Source organism: Adelges cooleyi, unplaced genomic scaffold, assembly GCF_023614345.1.
Source record: "Adelges cooleyi isolate 19-005CV unplaced genomic scaffold, UGA_ACOO_1.1 ACOO_flye_CR_arks_rails_tigmint_CR_PRNA_376, whole genome shotgun sequence".
In the NCBI taxonomy this organism is placed as follows: Eukaryota; Metazoa; Arthropoda; class Insecta; order Hemiptera; family Adelgidae; genus Adelges; species Adelges cooleyi.
Genome location: NW_026096053.1, coordinates 12,473,007 through 12,493,782, shown reverse-complemented (window position 1 = coordinate 12,493,782; position 20,776 = coordinate 12,473,007). Strand labels below are relative to the sequence as shown.

The following is a 20,776-nucleotide window of genomic DNA, read 5'->3' as shown; positions in this document are numbered from 1 at the left end:
TATCTGATAAGAGATAAGAGATATTGTACGTTCAACGTTCAAATTAGAGCTAAATGATAAGTTCAAAATAGTTTAAGGGCCTAAATTCTCTAAAAATTGTTTTAAGCCAGATATTAAAAACTACAATATTAGCCAGAAACTTGATGTTTTAATATACTAGCCACCTTAGATACTAGTTACTAGTTACTGCTTGTTAATATACTATATCATTATTTATAATTCCACCACTACACTAAATTTATTTGGTACTTCAACGCGACATGCAAATGCTCTTTCGTGGTTGCAGACTTGGCTAAAAAACTTTTTTATTTTAATTAAACTCCTTGTGGAAGCAAGTCCTTTAATGTGTAAAGCCTCAAGTGTAATTGTCATTTAAATGTATTGTAGTATGTTAAGTATGTAATCAGTGAATGTACAATTAACAAACTGAGAAACTTAAGACTATACAAGCATTACAAGAAAAAAATAGGACTTATTAGCTGTTATATTAGGTATTATTAGGTAATAGTCTATTTTTTATTCCTTCGAAAACAGTGTCCAATAAGAATATAATAATAAATATTATAACTTTTAAACTCTTATAATATAAAAAATAGTTCAAAGTCGGTATTCAATATATAGGAAGGGCCCCCCCAATTGATATTTTAATTGTGGTTCGAAAAGTCAAAATCAGGTCAAACCTGTGTTAAAAACACAACTGTTGCCATCATTTACCGTATCGTTTTTTTTTCGCAGTAGGTGCAAAAGTAGCGTTATGTAAATATAAAACTACCCGAGAAAACATTACCCCTTCCCTCCCCGCCTCGTGCGAAAGTTCTTGAAAGTCGACAAACGACGAGTACCGTTTCTTGTTAGATACGCGACACGTAGGCGCGACATTGTCACTTGTAATTTCATATTTTTTACCATTATACGTATAAACAAATTCTTTTAATTAATCCGCGCGTCGAAAATGAAGTCTTTATCGTTTTTCTGGGCTATACACGTCTTGTCGTGTGCGTTGTGTTGTATTGCAAAAAACTACTCGCACACGATGAACGAGCTGCTGTATTATCCCGCGTGGCTGGCGATGGCCGAGCAGGGTGAACACCTCCTCAACGTTGTAGACCAAACAGAGGATGGGCAAATCGAAGTGACCTTTAACGATTTGACGGCGACCCCGGTGACCGAGGAAAACCAGTCAGAAAAAATCCGCCTAGCCCATCAGTTCTTGAGCTGTTCGTACGCCAGAGTGTTGACAGACTACTTGGACCACGAGAGCGTCATAGGGCATCTGTGCAGGGGACTATCGCACTTGGCTGATAAAGCGATCCTGTGTCTTGAAGATTACATGCTGGTAATCAAGTCTAAACAACCGATGATTGCTCGCATGATGGGCGCCCTTTCGTCCCTACAAGATTTGTCGCCCGAAACGTCATTCGAAACAGGAGTCTATGTGATTTTGTTGGAAATAAAGAAATACTGCCAGGCAAAAACCGCCTCCAAACCACCGGAAAGCTCTGAAGATGAAATCTGTATAGTCGTTAACACCAAATCCGCCTACTCCGAAAAGCACGCGTCCGCCATTGCAACTCGATCAAACAATTTCTACAATAGGTTTTGCCGGCCCCTTTCCAGTTGGACCCGAGACCATAACGGCGATACAGAAGCTTTGCGCCTTGGTAAGGAATTAGCCAAACGTGACCCAAACGCTATGTGTTTAATAAAAGAAAAGTTAAATGTTATAACCGAAAAGTTTAACCTATCGTACGACACTTCCGGCTTTCAACACGATTGGGACTCGAACGCCACTTATATAATACCGCATGTCAAAGGACGTTGAAAAAAAACGGGGTTCTTACGCTTTAAGCCTCAAGGTATAAAAATATTTATAATGTATTTCAGACCTTATACATACTTATACGACCGAAATTGTAATAATAATGAATTTTTTTTGTGACTTAATTTTGGAAATATATCGTTATTTAAATAAAATAGCAATTTTTTATTTATTGTCACGGTACCTACATTTATCATTTTAGCCGATTTCCATCTTAAAAGGACGTCATACAAAAAATAATAACACCGAAATAGTACTTTTATATTTACAATGGTATAATGTGTGATTACTGTGATAACAGATATTGGGACACATTTGATAACTTTGAAGTACGCCGATGGCCATAAGTGATAAGAGTTTAAAGTTTAAACTCTAAACTTATACTTTTGGTCGATCAAAGTCTCCAAGTTCAGTTCTGGATTGTACAATTGAGTTTTCGGACAACACTTGAGTGAAGTATAATGCGAAATCTTCATAAAGAATATTTGTGTTATTAGACTCCTCTCTCAGTTAAGTAGCCAATTTGAAATCAACCACAGTAAGTACCTAGTGACTAATTATTGTAATAACTCTTTTTAACAACATTTAATTGATTATTAGTTGTACATCATCCAGTTCAGATGGTTAGTAGTCAGTAAATTAATAAAAAAACATAGTGACTCACAGGAGATGAAGGTACACTTTAACTCGCTTGCGCAGTTAAAAATGGTTAAAAAATTAACAGCCGTAATTTGATATTTTAAAGCAAATTAAAGTTAAAAATTTTAAGAAGCTCGAACAAGCAGTTTTTGTCATTTTAAAATTGACTTAAGACCGATTCATATTTTTTGCGTAGCAACCCTAAAAATTGAGTGTTTTGTTTTGTTAAGGCGACACACGAATATTGTAATTTAAAAACACTAGGTACTCGTGTTTTTTAATCGGTACTTTTTTTTCTTTCTTTTAGAAATGGCTTTAAGGGCCGCAACCGCTCGCTTACAGTTGAGATCGCTAATGACTGGAGCACACATTCCGCGTGGAAACCAGCCTATAATGAATCGTATGAAGCACTTTGACAATAAGCAACCACCAATTGGCAAACAATATCAACAAAATGGCAATAGTATACTACGTACAATTCGTAATGGAATTGCTATCGGCGTCGCAATTGGAGTCGGATATTATTATTTTATGGGTTTCGAACGTAAACTGCCCGGTTCAATAGTGAACACCCCTACGCAAACGACAATAATACAGGACATACCCGATATCAAAGTCACACGTGAAGTATGGACTAAAATAAAATGGTTAAATTAGGTACTTGGTTATTTGCTTTTAATAAATGAAAACCGATATTTTTTTGTTAGGTGCGGTATAATGATGATCAGAAAGCAGATTTAATTTTATTTCAATACCCTACTTGCCCGTTTTGTTGCAAGGTTCGAGCATTTTTAGACTATTTCAAAGTATCGTACGATATAGTCGAAGTCGATCCAATGTTGAAACAACAAATTAGCTGGTCGACTTATAAAAAAGTTCCAATTCTGCTAGTTAAGTTGAACGACGGATATATACCACTTACAGATAGTACAATGATAATATCGGCAATGGCTACGTATTTAAAAAACAAAACCGTCAGCATCGAAGAGGTCGCAAATTATTATCCATCGGTTTCGTTCATAGATGCCGATGGCAAGAGAAAAACCGATATTATGAACAAATATTTCATAATGAATATCAATGAAAACATGAAAGCCGAGCAGCTTGAAATTGAGTAAGCTTTTAAACAAATAACTAGGTATATTCAAACGTATTATGTTACGAACTTTTAATATTATTATTGTAGCAATGAAAGAAAATGGAGACAATGGTCGGACGAAGTTTTAGTACACGTGTTGTCACCAAATGCTTACCGTACACTGTCCGAAGCAATAGATTCATTTAAATGGTTTTCCATAGCCGGTCAATGGGAAAAAAACTTCCCAGTTTGGGAAACTACGTTTATGATTTATGGAGGCGCGTTCATGATGTGGATGATTAGCAAAGGGTTGAAAAAAAAGTAATTTTCGCATTAAAATTGATTACCTACCCGTTGAGATATTTTGGAATTAACGGTTTTATTTTATTTAGATATAAATTAAAAGACGAAGTACGTCAATCGTTATACGACGAATGCAATGTATGGGTGAAAGAAATTAGGAAAAAAGGAGACAAATTTATGGGCGGCGAATCACCAAATTTGGCAGATTTAGCGGTTTACGGAGTCTTATCGAGTATTGAAGGCTGTGCAGCTTTTAGTGATGCCTGTCAAAATACCGATATAAAAATTTGGTACGGTAATATGAAAACCGCTCTTCAGTAATGTCGTCGTTCCTATTGTGTTATCGCGTGTGTGTAAGAAATAAACAACTATATGTTATAGTGTAAAAATGTATTTTTTAAATCTAGTGTTGTTTTTGTTGTACTTATTTTGGATTAAATGTCAATTGTTAAGTAAGGAACCGTGGTTTTGAAAGCCAGATATTTTAACTTGTTAAAACTGTATTAATAATTTGTTCCATTTAAGAGGACGTCATACCGCCAATTTTAAACGGAAAAATAAACTCACTACCAAAAGAGTCCTACAAGTTCAGTTTAAAATTACTAAACTAATAATTACACATAACAGTTTAAGCTTTAAATTAAGATTTTGTAAGAAATTGCCTATACTTATCTCCTTAATAAATAGGGGTATTTCAAAGTGATTCAAGCACATTGTTTTAATTACAAAATAGTTTTATATATTTTAGCAAATATCACACTTTACTCGTTAAGTTGACGTCAACAAAATGTGAACAAGGTATTGTTTCATCAATTAAAAGGAAAAGGTTATAAACAAAAAAACCTTAAAAACATTTAAATAAACAATAAAATGGTTATTTTTTATTAGTAGTTTTCAATCGTTTTGCGTTGAGCATTTTTTGCTTCTTATAACTTTTCAAATATTTCTTATATTCTTTTTTCCTGAGCCACGTTGGATGTTGTACTTTGGTTTTTTTTGTTGGTTCTGCAATACTGTTGGCGTTGGATTGTTTCACTTTGTCGATTTCCATTTTATCTTCTTCTTCTTTCTTGGCTTTAACTAAACAATTACAGAAACATAATTAACAAAATAATCAATATTGGAAGCATATTGAGAATTGTATTTGACAGACCGTGCAACGTCAAGTTTACCTGTCGTCAATAAATCAATATTAATATGTTCTTGTGTTTCCAAAAAGTATCAGTTAACAATTATTTCGGATAATATTACCTAAACAAACATGTTCGATTTTTCCGTCGTCGTTGATGTTTATTTCACCGGCTTTCACCAACATATTCTTCAGACGGTCCAATTCTTTAACGCCATACCTGATCCGCTTGATGGCCCTCATTTTGCGACGCCATTTACTTCTCAAACTTTTTGCCATTTCAGTCAAAAATTATTAAATAAAAATAGGTTTATTATACGGTTGTACAGGTACTGTTTAATAAATTGAAGAAAAAAAAGCACATGCCAACTACGCTGCGCTTAACACAATAACATTTTACTTATCACACATTTCGTTTAACGAATGATAACAGAGATAACAAGTATGGCTGGTATAACGAACAAGGAGGTTACAAATTTCCAAGGATCACTACATAGTCTTTGTATTTGAAAACCGAGTTTTGATTGCGGTTTTTTATTATAATTTAAAATTTAGATTTTTCTAATAAGAATAATATTCAGTCTTTAATCTGTTTATAGTTTTCAATGTATTGACTGTTCTAATTAGAATTAATTTCTAAAGTTGTTATTGGGAAATAAGTCAAGTTAGGTTTGTTTGAAAAATTATAAAATAAAGATGGCCATCTTAAATCGGATTCTTTTCGTTTACATATTAATTATAAAAACGTATGAGGTATTTGCATAGAAGTCTGGCAGCCCAACAGTGAACTGAATACTGGCATAATAATATTATACAATATTGCCGGGTCACCGACACGTCTTGGGCTAGACATGACGTTTGCTAAGAATATTGTGATAAGTGATAACACGTCAGTGATAAGTGATAACACGAGATGACAACTCTGAAAGAAAAATTCAAAAACCGTTTGCTTGTATAAAGTTTGTTTATAGTTTGTAACTTAAATCAAAAACAGTTTATGAACATTTCCCTCAGATTTGTATATATTTATTTCACTTTGTTTCCTTGAAATTTATTTAATTAGTGTCTTTTTTTTTTATTGCAATAATGGCGGTTAGTGTTGTTTATTTAAACGGATTTTAATGAAAACTTCCTGTAATAATGATTCGTTTTGTATTATTTCATTTAGCCCCAAAAAGGAAAAACCGGTACCAGAGGTCAAAAACAGATCCTGGAAGAGAACTCGGCGACGTTGAAGTTTTACCGTAACATGATAATCGCCGTCAGCGCCATTTATGTGGTTTTCAATTTAGTGTTTGAAAATGTTCTTTCACTTACAAGCATAGTATGTTGATATATTATAAAATAAAATATATATATATATGAACATATTTTATTTATATTTTGTACAAAAGTTATTATTTGCATTGATAAATATCGTTTTACAGTTTATTTACGCGTTAATCATAGCGTCACACGCAGGCAGTTACCAATTTATGTCATACATGGCCAACGCAAAGTATACAGAAAGTGGCCAGTTACTAGATTCCGGCACTGATCTCAATATGGAAGGAGGCTTGGCTGAGTAATATACACTTTTATGTATTGTTTATGAAGACGTTATGTGTAATATGTCCATAGAAATCTCCATTTCGAGCAAATTATTCTACTTTTTACGGGGATTGAAAGCTGAGGGGCTACTGAAGTAGTTTTATTCAGGCAAAATATTTAAGAAAAAACCGATTTCAATAAATTTTGACCATGTCGTTTTATTTACAGATTAATTGATTAATTTGTGTAAGCTTCAATGTATTATTTTTATCTTATACAATTTTGCAATAAGTAAACGCCATTTTGTATTTAAGACCGAAAAATGAGTTCAGTAATTTATCATTTACTTTTAATACATTTCTGCGTGTACTTTAAAGGGCTAATTAAATCCCCAACAGAAAAATACAACTATTTGTGTTATTACGTTTGTTACTCTTTGAAACTATTTTAATAACTTTTATTTTTCGTATTTTTTTTTTTTAGGCACACTAAGGACTTGATTATTTTGACTTCGGGTTGTCAACTGTTGTCGATGATTAGCAACTATTTTTGGTTCCTTTGGCTTTTGGTGAGTAAAACAAACTAAAATTTCTTATACTATTATACCGTTGTAAAATATTAAAAGGAAATACTGACATAACAGTCTTGGTCTGCTTGTTGCAGAAGTGTAATTTTTGTTGCCGTTAATAAACCTCTTGTGATTTTATATTGGTAAAAAATAAAAATATAAAACTTTAATATATAAACTTTTGAAGCGAGAAGTGTGTTTGTTAAACTTAAGTTATTGATTTTTGTTAATTCATTTTTTGTACAAAACTAAAACTAGTTTCCTTTAATAAGGCAAAGTCAGACAAGTTCATTATTTGAGACATTAGTTTGAAGCATTATTATAAACACATTAAAAACTAATCTAATTTTTTAATTGAAATGTAAAGTATAAAATTGTATTACAACTACCATAAACAAATTTTGTAATTTTGGTTTCGTCGTGTTGTAGGCACCGGGCCGAGCATTTTGGATTTTATGGAAAAACTTTTTGGGACCGTACTTGGCGCAAAAATCTGCTGACGAACCACCGGAAATAAGCGAGAAAAAACAAAAGAAATTGGAAAGGCGGCAAAAGCGACAGCAAAACGTTCGCCATTAGTTTTGTGAACGGCCGTCAAACGAGCTTAATATATATTTTGTGTTTGTAAGAGTTTTTTTTCAGTGTTGTACAATATCTAATTTAGATATGTAATCTTTGTAATTATCTTATGAGAAAAGTATTTGAATTGTTTTTTTTATATAGTTGAATTACGATTTTACTAAACGTATACAACAACTCAACGCCTTTTGTAGTATAATTATAATTTTTTTTTTTGTCAATGTTTTTTAAAATGTATTTTTTCTTATTTTTTACTCGAAAGTCAATTGTAAAGAAACGGTTTATAAAATTACTCGTACGTAACACGACGCTGTTTTAATAAGAGTACAAAAAAAAAAAAACAATAAACGTATAATTAACGATAATGTACAAAAGAAAATTAACCTTGTTTTTTTTTCCTACTTTACGTCGTTCATTTGAGAGTTTTATCTCTACTGTGATACAATTTTCCAGCTGTTCTTAACAATTATACGTCCGACCCGATAATTATTGCGCTAGTTTTAGTGTAAAAGAAAACTGCATTTTGTAAATTCAAACAATTTATAATTTTCAAATGAAACAATCTGTTGTATTTGGTACTTGATTATTAAATATGGTTCCAAGTTAGTTTTTGATATTGTCGAATAAGTACTTGGAACGTTTAAGAAGATACGTTTTTTTTTTTTTTTTTAATTTAACTATTATATCATTCAATCTGTATGTGGGTACGTCATTTCTTATGAGCTTGCCGATGATGTTCATTTTTATCATGGTGTTGTTCAATGTTTTTAAATCCCAGTAAATTTTTCATGAATTCTTGAAAAGTGAATGCCTGCAAATGAACATGTATATTTATTATTTTCACTGTAAATTATTATTGCACAATGATAAACACAAAACTATTATTTTTGTAATTTTTATTTAAAAAAAAAAAAATTAGTTTTTCACTCATAAAACGGTAAAAAGTATTATTGTTTTTAACGGAATGAATTTCATTATGTTTTAGAACAAACAAAACACATTATTAGATAATTTTTAATTACTTAGAACTTGAAGTGTATTTAATCCCTTTTTTTTTAAATCAAATATTATATAAATATGCGCCTTTTTTAAAAGCAGCTTTTTAAATATTACAAAAATATCAAAACATGTACAATTAATAATAATGTATGTTTTGATATTTTTTTATTATGGGTTGCTATAGGTGTACTCTTTGGAAACAGTGATTTCGTCAACTTGATTCCATCGTAGAGGAATGCAGAGAAATATTCATGTAGTTTAATTATTGGGATTGCGTTCACTTCCACTTTAGGTGAAAGGCTTTAGGTCAATTTGAAAACTAATGCTATTCCAAAATCCTGTTTCTCGGTTAGGCACTAATGTGAAATTAATTAAAATCACTTGTATACATTAGAGGTTACCCCATAATAATTCTTTGCTGCATTAAACATTTAAACTCTGTCCACGTTGGACACCTATTCGTTGTAGACATGTAATTAATGGACAGCTAAGATTTTAGATAAAGTCGTTTAGAAGCAAACCCTATCGCCTACAAAGTCATATAGCTATTAGATAATAATGTTTCAAAGCGTTATGCACGTACAAAAGGTAAAATGCTGTGAATCGAGTAGATGGACTGTTGTTGATTGCCTCTCGGCGATATGTCTTCTGTGGTTTTCGACAATATATGCAAAAGAATTTCCATCTCGCGAAAGTCAATTTTCTCGCCTAAACAAACAATCATACGTGTGAAACGCCATAAATTATCCACGACAACGCAGGGTGTCCCAAAAAAGAACGGCGGGGTTTCAAACGGCTGTCGAGTTCCCAACGACTACCGCTAGATGTCTCTGGCGGCCTACAGCCGTTTGAAACCCCGTCGCTCTGGGACACCGTGCATGTCCACGGGGAAGAAGATCCACCTCTGTTGATCATCATGTCTACAAACGACTCTCTCGTCAACACCCTCGTGCCGTCGTAACAGCTGTTGACCGGATCGCTGCACACCGTGTAATTGAATGACTTTTCAACATCGTCGATTCGCAGGTCCACCTGGGACTTGTGGTTCACGTACAACACGACCAACTCGTCGAACGTCATCGCGGTGCTGGGATGACCCAATTTGGCGTCGTCCCTTATGAGCATTTCGTGAGTCATGTTTTCCACCTGCAAGCGCGTTGTGTTCGTAGTGTGTTTATTGTTATCGTTATTGACCGTAGTCGAGAGGAGGACGACGACGACGGTTACTTCTGATTCGGACGGATAGAAACCCATGGCCCTCATCAGCAATGAAACGTCGCAAACGTCGATGAACTCCGTCAGCACCGTGTCCACCTCGGGCTTGGAACTGGTCACCAATTGAACACAGTAGAAGTTCTCTTTGAGACGCGTCATTTCTGGCCCGTTTATGCCGCCCTCGAGCAACGGGCTGTACGCGGTCAAGCCGGCGCCGCCGAATCTCTCCAGTTTTCGCAGGTAACTGTGTTTTGTAACAATTGATATAATACAGGGCGTATCGAAAAAACAATGGCGGGGTTTCAAACGGCTGTAGTGTCAGCGAGTGGCAGTCATTCGTGAAACCCGACAACTCCCTCTTTCGTTCAAACCGTACCAGAGCGCCGTAGGTGCACTACTTCACGACCTACAGTCGTTTGAAACCCCACCGTTATTTTTTTAAAGGCCCCGATGGCACGGTTGGTCCGGGTTCTCACTTGGAGTTGACGGACCACATTAATCCCGAAGAACTGTTTTCGCTAATGGTAAACAAGTAGTTGCTCCTGGGGCAAACGTCTAAATCGAGCAGCTAGAATGACAATTTGATCGTTTACGCAGAGCAAATATTAAAATCCGATTGGTATGTGTGTTTACTTTTGTCGAGGAACCGGTTATAGCGACGCTCGCATAAGGGTTTCCGTCGATGGGTTGACGCAACATACCGATGCTCTTGTCGTTGCAAAAGAATACCACCTTGTTGCATTTCACCGACTCCTTTATCGGTGCAAACGTATTATTTATTTAGGTACACCCGCCATCGCCATAAAAATGACTTGTAAAAAATGTATAGGCACTTTTAAGATCCGTAAAGGTGTTTTCAATTGGACGCCGTTTGTAGTTTTGATGCATCTGTTTTCGTCCCACTCGTATAAGCGCAACTGCAATGCGACAATGTTTAATTAGGTATTTTTATTTCATATGCAACGGGGTTCATCTGGTTCGCAGGACCAAAAGAGAAACAAATCATCAGACAGCGCCCAGAGGAGACTTTCATTGCAATTTGTTTTTGAGGTTATACTAGGTTAGACGAATATACAAGGGTATAGTATATTTGTTTAGCTTAGCCTCGTGAACTGTAAACGACCAAGCCGCCTCTGGGGCCTGTACGTAACCCACTCACGTCTTTGCCGCTGATTATAAAGGTCACTTGTTCTCTGAACGTTGACCTCATGATGCATTGAGGTTCGTTCCAAGTTTCGGTTGAAATGGATTTCACAAATTCCATACGTTCGTTTTTCCTAAATAAAAAAACAAAAACGAACCGGACGCCATTGAAAGAGATACTAGTTAACCATTTAAAACCATGCGAATCTCATCCATTCTATATTGGAAGTTATTGTCGTGTGTCTACAGGTCTAAATGACGTCTGGGACAATTGTACACAGGAGATATTTCCGCGGTATTAGCAGCCATAGGTGGTTTAGCTAGTAAACTATTATATTTATACATACAGGGTGTCCCAAAAAGAGCGATGGGGTTTCAAACGACTGTAGGTTGTAAAGTATTGGACCTACAGCGCTCTGGTAGGGCTTGAATGAAATAGAGAGCTGTCAGAGACATCTAGTGTCACAGTCATTAGGAACTTGACAGCTTCCTCTTTCATTCAAGCCCTGCCAGAGCGCTGTAAGTCCAATACTTCACGACCAACGGCCGTTTGAAACCCCACCATTCTTTTTGAGATATCCCGTATACTATATTCGACTCAGTGGCTTACTTTTTGTCAAACTTGAACACCACTATCCTGTGATCGGCGCCTACGCTGTACACCATGATGCTAGCGGTGTCTTCGAATATGACGATACCTCTTACCTCGGCCGTGTGCGCTTGGTAACAGCCCAGGAAATTCGCCGATAGCTGTTGTCCCGGCACCATAGTGTAAAAATGCAAACGGAACGTTTGGTCCTGCGTTTGATGGGAAGGAAAACACGGTGAAACCGAATTAAAAAACCCATATCTCTTCCCGGGGGGCACTCACGGCGTACACGACAAACTTGGACGAATCGTACTTGGACACGCTCGGGCTAAAAGTGATGTGACTGATTGCGGTGTTGCCCGATTTGAACGGCACCGGGATGGTTGGTGTCAACAGACAAGGATTGAGAAACCAAAAAGATCCGTCGGCCGTGCCGCAGCACAAGTAAAAACCTATACCGGAAACAGTCACGCCTATGGCTATTGACAAAGTAGTAGTACTTGCCTTTGGGGGAGAACTCGATGTTGGTAATGTATCGGCTGTCAGACGGCGGTTGGTGGTCGCTGGCGATGACGTACGAGATCAGAAACTGTTTGTCGTGATAATTGTACATGTTGAGTCTGCCGAGGGAACTGCCGAACACAATGAACGTCCTGAAAATAGTACGGTTGGAGAAAATGTCGTATCTGTTGTGCTCGTAGACCGTACTGTTCGGGGTGCACTGTCGACGAAGTGACCGATCCGTCGCACGGTTCCTGGATTTGAATGAAATTTTGATCGGCCACCTCTACCAGGATGATTCTACCGTTGCCAGTGCCTATATGGATGTGATCGTTGTCAAAAATGCAACACGCCCGAATAGCTGGTATACAAGTAATAATGCAAACGTGTCGTACTCAAGACGAACGAATCGAATTTCAATTGCGGCTCGTTTGGAATAGCAAAGTCTTTGGCGTTGTCGGGACCGGCGCATTTCTTCTTACGCGAATTCACACATTGCACTGGTTCTTCGATTGTGTCTTTAAACGACATGCATAACACAGGGTGTATAACAAAAAAATGGTGGCGTTTCAAACGGCTGTAGGTCGTGGAGTATTGGACCTACAGCGCTCTGGTAGGGCTTGAATGTCTCTGACAACTTCCTCTTTCATTCAAGCCCTACCCCAGAGCGCTGTAGGTCCAATACTCCACAACCTACGGCCGTTTGAAACCCCGCCATTCTTTTTTGGGATAACCTGTATAGTAATATAGTGCTGATCTATGAACTGTGGGTAGTAAATGGACTACCTATTTCCGTGCATTTGTCGATGGACGTTAACATGGATATCGACACTATGGAGTCGCCGACGAATTTTTTTAGATGATACAAAATCCGCAATGTCTTGTCGTAGAAGAATATGTCGCCGTTTGCGTTGCCCGTCATTATAACTCTGGAAACAAGACGTATGAGCTCATTAAAAAAAATAACTATCAATAAAAACATGACATAGTGGACATACTTTTGGCAGATTATAGTGTTGATGGCACAGTTTTGAAGCCGTACGGTTTTCAACAAACGTTTTTCGTTCTTTATAGGCGTTTCGGTGATCTCCAGCGAATTATAATCATAATCGTCCCACACCGACACGTTACCTGGCACATTAATAAATACAGGGTGTCTCAAAAAGAACGCTGGGGTTTCAAACGGCTGTAGGTTGTGCGGTATTCGACCTACAGCGCTCTGGTAGTACTTAAATGAACGAGGGAGTTGTCAAGTTTCGAATGACTGTGACACTAGATGTCTCTGACAACTCCCTCTTTCATTCAAGCCCTACCAGAGCGTTGTAGGTCCAATACTTCACAACCTACAGCCGTTTGAAACCCCAGCATTCTTTCTGATACACTCTGAAAAACGGCCATTGCGGTTGAAATTCTCACCTCCGGTAGAAGCCGACAACACTTGCCGGAAGTTGGTTATGTACACTGACTGCGTGTACTGGTGTTCTTTCTGTTCCGGATCGAGTCCGGGATTATGGACGGCCAATACGGTTTTATCGTCCACCTTGAAAAAAAAGAAAACCATCTCGATGAAACCGATGAAAGAACAGAACCCAAGCGGCGCACACACTTTGTCCACGGTCAGGAAAACGATCATTTTTTTGGTAGTGAAGCAATAGAAATTCGACCGATTCGGACAAGTGGCTATGTGCAAGACCGGATCGGTTTCAGCACCGAGTTGAGCTGAATCTGGCAACAATAAATAATAATACCACTAGTCGTGCGAGCACTCAATACATCACATATTAAAGCTGTTATGGAATATATACGTTTTGGCTCTTCTGCGCCCGAAGTCCAGTCCCACAAACCAATGGATTGTGCGCCGCTGTCGAGAGTCGACGATACAGTGACCAAGTATTTTGAGTTGATGCTAAACTTAACGGCAACCACTCCTACGTTAGGTGGCAAAAACGCTGTGAATATCGGAGTCCTGTAGGGGGTAAAAAAATTAAGTTTATACACAAGGTGTCCCAAAAAAGAATAGTGGGGCTTGATTTGCTTCTATATATGTCAGACCGTTTTAATCTTTTCACTGTCGTTATTTCTGTTTTTGCCTCATCTCATAAAAAAATCCTCATTTCTAGTTCTGCTATGTACATCTTAGCCATGCCAAAGGTCCGTCTCAAATCTCAACGTTCTCATTTTTTCAACTACTCCCATTAACCACAGGGTGGTTATTTAATATTCTAGCTAAAGCGGTATCAAGAATATAACATATATAGTATTCACTTATATACCCTTGAGCTATTTCCCAAACTACAAGAACCGAGTCGTGTCCATTGTCGGCGGTGACCAGCCAGCGGCCATTGGTTGACACGTCGAAGCTACTAATGAAATTATTCTGCAACCGATGAGAGACGAATATTATAGGTGGTAATCGTTTAAAACTAAAAAAAATATACCTATTTATTTATACAGGGTTTAATGTAAAGTTCTACCGATCTTAAAATGAGACATTCAGGATGCTCTATGGGTGCAATAAATGGTATTCATTTTTTTTAAATTTAAAAATTATTTAAAATAGAGCTCGTATCTCATTAAAAAATTGTCTTACGAAAAAAATAATTTCAGATTTGAAATCGAGAGAAAAAATCGTGTTGAATTGATGTGTTACATGATTTTTTGGTATCTGGCCACACACACACGTCCACAGGGTGGCCACTGAGTGGCCAGCATGTGACTAAAACCAACATATGGCACGCGACACATCATTTAATATAAAATAATTCTAAGGACACCACTGGAATGAGAATAAAATTCTAACCCAAAATGATGTGTCACATGTCATATGGTGTTTTGGTAACATGCCGGCCACACAGTGGCCACTCGGTGGACGCAAGTGTGGCCGGATACCAAAAAATCATCTGACATATCAATTCAAAAAGTTTTTTTCTCCCGATTTCAAATCTGAAATTATTTTTTTCGTAAGACAATTTTTTAATGAGATACGAATTCTATTTTAAATTTAAAAAAAAATTGAATACCATTTATTGTACCCATAGAGCATCCTGAATGTCTCATTTGAACCTCGGTAGAACTTTACATTACACCCTGCATGCAGTACTGTGTTTACTCACGTGGCCGTTTAATATTTTCATTTGAGTTTTTTTCGTTTCGATATTGTACTCCGATATGATACCGACGTGCGTGCTGGCATAAAACATTTGTAATTTTTTTTGATTTTTTTTACTTTTATCATTGACAATGATCTTCAACCCCATCGTTAGGTTCCATCCGTACGACCATTCAATTTTCTGTAACAAAGTGTCTCTGGCAAATTAATCGGCTACCTACTACTTACTTTTAATAGTCTATTAGTTAGACGTAGTAATGTGTAGCCTTAAGAGGACATATATATATGATTTGAGTATGGGTTTGGTCATTTTCGACAAAAATCTTATTTTATTACGGCTAATACTCAATACAGTTGTCCTCATTTTTAGGCACAAGGTTTAGGCCTCCGTTTCTACTTACGAACGGTACGGTGTCCGCCAAAGTCTCGGTATCGTTTAACGTGGGCACATGATAGCGTTTGATACGTGTGGATCGGTCCATTTCACTTTAGTTCTATGTGAACTTAAACAACAACAATATCCAATTTGCTGTGCACTCTGATAATACGTAACAATTCGTTTCTTATTTAAATTCCGTGTTGCCAAGGAGTCGTCGTTACATGCATGAGGTGTGTTTATTTTAATTAGAGTTAAAAAAAAAACTAAAACTGGCCTTGGATACTCGACAAATTAAAAATTATATTTTCTTTATAAAAATATCAACTTAAAACTATTTATCCCAAGTACAATGCAAATTTACATTGAACTTATGTGTCGTTGTCACCGACACCGCTAGTGATGTTAACAGTATGGGCAGTTTACAGGCAATTTTAATGATTTAAATTGGTAAAAACAAATAACAAATATATACACATTATATCCATACGAGATAACTTAATATTAATTTCCCGCTTTTGTGCCATTGGTAAATTACCTCGGGTAAAAAATTGTCATGATAAGTTTTAGGCAATTTATGTACAATTTTAAGTAAATTAGTTACAAACAGAAAGTTACAGCAAACATTTCTTTAGATTTAACCTTAATGAGAATAATACCGTTGTCTTAAAACTAAAATATTGTTTTTTGTGTCGATTCGATTTTACAACCATAATAAATTTAATAGCGCCTCGTAAAACTTAAATAATTATACATAGTATAAAAGTGGTATTAACTTCAACAGTCAAATTGCGTTAATAAACATAACCATTAATCTGTAAACATAATTATACGGCTAAACATATGAAAATTAGAAAAGTTTTGAAATACCACCAAAGAGTTATATACAAAATTAACATTAATTTGAAAATATCGATTTATACACTTATAAAAAGTTGTATTTATGATCACAAATTTATATAATACAATTTTTAAAAAAAAAACATTATACTAAAAAAATAACGGGTCAGTTAATTTTTTTAAAAATATTATTTTGAACACAATACGTACGACAAATTTTGTGCAAGGCAACAACTGTGTTGGATTTAACTTAAAAATAATGTAAATCTAATACAGATTACCTTATATATATGTATAAAAAGAAAACCAAATAAAAGATGTTGTACAGTTATTGTACAACACAATTTATTGACTAGTACATGCTATTAATAAAAATAAAATTTAATATACATAAATAACATTATTTTGAAAAAATCGTAACTTGAGTTATAACTAAGTTTTATAAAAGTATAAATGAATAAAACCATAAACATTCGGCATTCTACAAAACTTAATTGGTTTAAATTCGTGGTTGGCAAAGTAATTCACTAATATTAAATATGTAACTTGTCTGGACGGAATATAATTAACAGTGATTAAAAACAATCGTAAGTTTTTTTTTATATATATACCAGCTAGATGCAATATTTTTTAATACTTAATATCTCTAATTGTAATCACCTTATTTTAAAAATAAAAACAACAACGATAACTATGTATTATGTCGTACAAGTAATTATTATTATTTGTCTAAATAATATATAATCATTACAACATAATAACAAAGAAACCATTCTTTAAATAATAAAGAATTAAGGTTTGGTAAAAATTAATAATATAATATTACATCTGTTTTGTAGATCTTAGTTTTTAAAATGATAAAAAAACAATTACACGATAAACTATTTAATAATAATAATAATAATTACTCAAACAACTTATAATGATAAAAAAAAAAAAAAAACTCTTATCACCGCTTATAGAAAACCTATTATTAATATTTAATAGTTTTCTGTACGAAATAGCCAACGAGGCCGTCAAGAGTTTAACTTTTTATGTAACAGTTCCGTATCCTTTTTCAGTTTGTACAGTTCTTCCTCGATCTTGTCGGTGATCGTTTTTCGGGCTACTTCTTCGCTCGCACCCGATTCACGTAGGTCGTTCACTAGGGTTTGCAAGTCGATGGGTTCGCCGAAATTAAATGTCACCTTACGACCCGTCCGTAAGTAGTACGGCGGCGTGTTGGGCAGTATCTCTTCCATGCCGACGTGACAAATCGGTATGACTATGGGCATGATCGGCGCTTTGTATATCATTTGTCCGACTCCCCATTTGAGACGTATGTACTCTTTGGTCATGTTCACACGGCCCTCTGGGAACAAGTGCAGCCAATGACCCTTCGACAGCAGTTCTATGCTGAACTTGACAGCGTCCTGAAAAAGAGCGAAATTTTATAGTGTTAATAGTGAACAGAGTCGAGTTGAGCATTATTTGGGTAATTTTTTAAATTTTATTTACACGAAACACGATATATAAAATAATTCATTTTTTTATTTGACTTAATTTAGTTTGCAACTATATTCAATATAACAGTTGGTGAAAATGGTAACCGTTACGTTCTAACTAGAGAAAATACAATATTAAGTTTACCAACTGAATTCTCTCAGAGAATGACCATCGGTAATTCTATTTAAACACCATGACATGACCTTAAACATAGACCTCACGTATAACATGGTCTTAATAATTAGCAATACAAATTCATTCGGATACAAAATTATAACTCGCCAATGTGTATATATTATTCATTGTTACGTTGTATTAATGAATATATTAAATAACGGTAAAATTTATTCACAAAGACGAGCAAGAACAGTACAGGGTGATCGATTTAACAATTTCATGGTTTATCTTTATGAACAAATTTTTATTTATTTAACGGTACAGTATTCAAATAGCAATCAAATAGTTACTTTTTTTAAAAATATTTTCCAGACCTCTATCAACTTCTGAAACTTTAATAGTAACAACATATATATTTAAGTAACTTTTTAAATTAAGAATGAGTTGCTGAACATTTTGACTGGTCAATAACCTAGTTTTGGATAATTAGTTATTATTTTTTTAATTATCAAAATGTGCAGCATATAATTCTTAATTTAAAAAGTTAATTAAATACATTACTCTTTAAAGTTTCAAAAGTTGATAGAGCTCTGCAAAGTACTAAAAAAAAAAGGTAAATATTTGATCATTATAAATATTGTAAAATTACATAAATAAAAATGTTTCAAAAAAAAAAAAAACTATCAAAATGAAAATATCTTCTGAGAAAATCAGTCAAGTGTCTTACGTTAAATTGATCACCCTGTTTATAAAAAAAAACCCATTGTAATATTATATTAATTTTTAACCTTCTCACGTCATTCGTTTTATTATGTTGCTGTTTGTATAAAAAAAAATTCTGTAATTATAGCTTAAATGTTTGTAAATTTTAAATTTGATTCAAATAACAAAATATGTCTGTTGCAATAAAATATTTTGATATATTTTATTAATTAAACTACAGTCGAAATAATGAAAACGTGTTAAATTTATTGTAATTTTATGAAAACTATACTGTTTTAGTAAGTAGAGATATAAAATAATTAAATACTTTCGGCAGAAATGCTTTATACATGTCGAAGTTAAAAAATACACTATTTTTTACAACTATCGAAAAAAAAAAAATAGCAAACTATACCTGGTAGACTCCAGATCCTCGAATGGTCGGTATACACTGGCCGAGCATGAAGAAATAAGCACAAAATGGATTTGTAAAACATATGTCGTTTGCCGCCAAAGACCAACGGGTTTGTTTTGCTAAGAATACACTTTTCCAGTCGAAAGCAGCTGTAATACAACAAAGATATTACACAATAATGACCAGGGAAAAACTTGTTTGGATATTTTTTTATAAAATATATATACCCCAAATTCCAGGATCGTCGAAACAGGAGTCGTGATTGGAAACTGTAATGAGCGGCACATGTTTGGGTCGGTCAATGGCATCTAAGAACGTTTTGGTGTTATAAAATTTCGTTTTGTTAAGCCAACCTGCGAAATAAAGAGCAGCTGGAGTTATTACTTATGCGACATTAACAAAATTCAGCGTTGCAATTTAATGGGGGCGCTACGTGTACGTAGAGCCCAACGACAAATTTTATGATTTTTTTCTCCGCCGATGGCTCGAGCGACTCTTTTGTGGACAAAATTGAGTACAAAACAACACTGAAACTTAACCACACTACTTCAGTAGTTCAGTAGGTGAACCAGGCATTTAAGCGATATAACCTTTAACAACAGTGGTCTATCTAGTAGGCGTAACGAGACTCACTGATTATGATCTTGCTGAACAAGCCGACCGCTACCATCGTTATGTTGGACGCGACCTTCCACAGGGTCCGTTGGCTTCTCAGTTTGGGTATGACCCAGTCGATGTTGTATTCTTCCCTCATGGCGGTCACCGTAGAACAGTCGTTGCCGTGTCCAGTCGTCGTCGGTGGTATCGCTCGAGCTCGGACAACTAGACAACGGCAGACCAGAACATGACGACGGGTATCGGTCGTGTGCAGTAGACTTGTCAAAAACGGGGGCAGTTAATAATTACTCTATTCTTCATCGATCGGTATAATCCAATATGCATGCTAGACGGACACACGGGGGCGGGCGGTACGGTTTTTTCTCCCTATGAATACTTAATGACGAACGTTGTAATTATAAAAAATATATTAACTCTGTATAACGGCAAAACGTGAAAAAAAAATCAAAACAAAAGAGAGAGAAAAAAATTAAAAAAAGCAACTAACGAACGCAACACTACACTGCTGGCCGCAAAACAACTACATCGTCCGCTGACGGTCGCGGTTATCAACTAAAACGACTTTCAACTACAGACAATAACCGTGCCGTGACCGCACCACACTCTATGGCGGTCATCGCCACTAGCTGTGATAACGGAGGCTGTGTGGCCGCCGCCGCAGCTGCTGTCTGTCTGTTGTCCACCAATGACAACGGCGGCCGTGAAAAACGGGTATAGCGGGTCGTCCGGCGGCAGGTGCAATTGTACAATGTCTGTGTGCATATATATATATACCGGGTATGCGGTTAGCGGTATGAGAACCACTGGTGGTGGGAAATAACGATATTGTAATGTGTCACTTGTGTGACTGTGTTGGTCTTCCTGTTGATCTTGGACGGGCAAAAGAAACTTGGGCCCAACGTTGGTGTGCAGTAAGTTGTTCTGTTGAAATTCGAAACTATTCTAATAAAATAATATTATGGTTTGTTTTGTTATCACCTCTCAATAGTTGTCTATATTTTGGCTGACAAGGTATACTGTAA

The 20,776-nt window shown here is 35.5% G+C and overlaps 6 protein-coding genes across 7 annotated transcripts; 2 read left to right on the top strand and 4 right to left on the bottom strand.

Moving 5' to 3' along the window:
* Positions 1-2,169: 2,169 nt before the first annotated feature.
* On the top strand, positions 2,170-4,416 carry LOC126840911 (prostaglandin E synthase 2). The gene is made up of 5 exons (XM_050576922.1): positions 2,170-2,357; positions 2,766-3,085; positions 3,166-3,572; positions 3,645-3,857; positions 3,929-4,416. Exons 2-5 carry the CDS (start codon positions 2,768-2,770, stop codon positions 4,158-4,160), a joined length of 1,170 nt encoding a protein of 389 aa, XP_050432879.1. The 5' UTR covers positions 2,170-2,357; positions 2,766-2,767; the 3' UTR covers positions 4,161-4,416.
* Positions 4,417-4,698: 282 nt separating this feature from the next.
* On the bottom strand, positions 4,699-5,367 carry LOC126840912 (protein LLP homolog). The gene is made up of 2 exons (XM_050576924.1): positions 5,091-5,367; positions 4,699-4,919 (listed from the first exon to the last, which is right to left on the bottom strand). Exons 1-2 carry the CDS (start codon positions 5,245-5,247, stop codon positions 4,714-4,716), a joined length of 363 nt encoding a protein of 120 aa, XP_050432881.1. The 5' UTR covers positions 5,248-5,367; the 3' UTR covers positions 4,699-4,713.
* Positions 5,368-5,861: 494 nt separating this feature from the next.
* LOC126840294 (transmembrane protein 208) lies at positions 5,862-7,967 on the top strand. Its single transcript, XM_050575939.1, has 5 exons — positions 5,862-6,060; positions 6,137-6,292; positions 6,396-6,532; positions 6,982-7,066; positions 7,496-7,967. Exons 1-5 carry the CDS (start codon positions 6,055-6,057, stop codon positions 7,643-7,645), a joined length of 534 nt encoding a protein of 177 aa, XP_050431896.1. The 5' UTR covers positions 5,862-6,054; the 3' UTR covers positions 7,646-7,967.
* Positions 7,968-7,991: 24 nt separating this feature from the next.
* Positions 7,992-11,901, bottom strand: LOC126840292 (cilia- and flagella-associated protein 251-like). 2 transcript variants are annotated; one of them, XM_050575936.1, is made up of 9 exons: positions 11,613-11,901; positions 11,019-11,136; positions 10,693-10,776; positions 10,493-10,612; positions 10,336-10,427; positions 9,872-10,103; positions 9,547-9,790; positions 9,228-9,352; positions 7,992-8,456 (listed from the first exon to the last, which is right to left on the bottom strand). In XM_050575936.1, the coding sequence occupies exons 1-9, from the start codon at positions 11,768-11,770 to the stop codon at positions 8,355-8,357; spliced, it is 1,275 nt and encodes a 424-aa protein (XP_050431893.1). In that variant the 5' UTR covers positions 11,771-11,901; the 3' UTR covers positions 7,992-8,354. The 2 variants fall into 2 exon arrangements, with proteins under 2 accessions (XP_050431893.1, XP_050431892.1); XM_050575935.1 differs by having other exon boundaries at positions 9,547-10,103; positions 11,613-11,898.
* LOC126840291 (cilia- and flagella-associated protein 251-like) lies at positions 11,762-15,803 on the bottom strand. Its single transcript, XM_050575934.1, has 12 exons — positions 15,603-15,803; positions 15,206-15,382; positions 14,366-14,469; positions 13,898-14,058; positions 13,699-13,817; positions 13,509-13,632; positions 13,091-13,223; positions 12,879-13,021; positions 12,488-12,610; positions 12,300-12,408; positions 11,881-12,244; positions 11,762-11,800 (listed from the first exon to the last, which is right to left on the bottom strand). The coding sequence occupies exons 1-11, from the start codon at positions 15,681-15,683 to the stop codon at positions 11,920-11,922; spliced, it is 1,599 nt and encodes a 532-aa protein (XP_050431891.1). The 5' UTR covers positions 15,684-15,803; the 3' UTR covers positions 11,762-11,800; positions 11,881-11,919.
* A 57-nt stretch (positions 15,804-15,860) lies between these two features.
* Positions 15,861-20,419, bottom strand: LOC126840293 (tafazzin). The gene is made up of 4 exons (XM_050575938.1): positions 19,770-20,419; positions 19,364-19,489; positions 19,137-19,285; positions 15,861-17,829 (listed from the first exon to the last, which is right to left on the bottom strand). Exons 1-4 carry the CDS (start codon positions 19,888-19,890, stop codon positions 17,434-17,436), a joined length of 792 nt encoding a protein of 263 aa, XP_050431895.1. The 5' UTR covers positions 19,891-20,419; the 3' UTR covers positions 15,861-17,433.
* Positions 20,420-20,776: the final 357 nt, after the last annotated feature.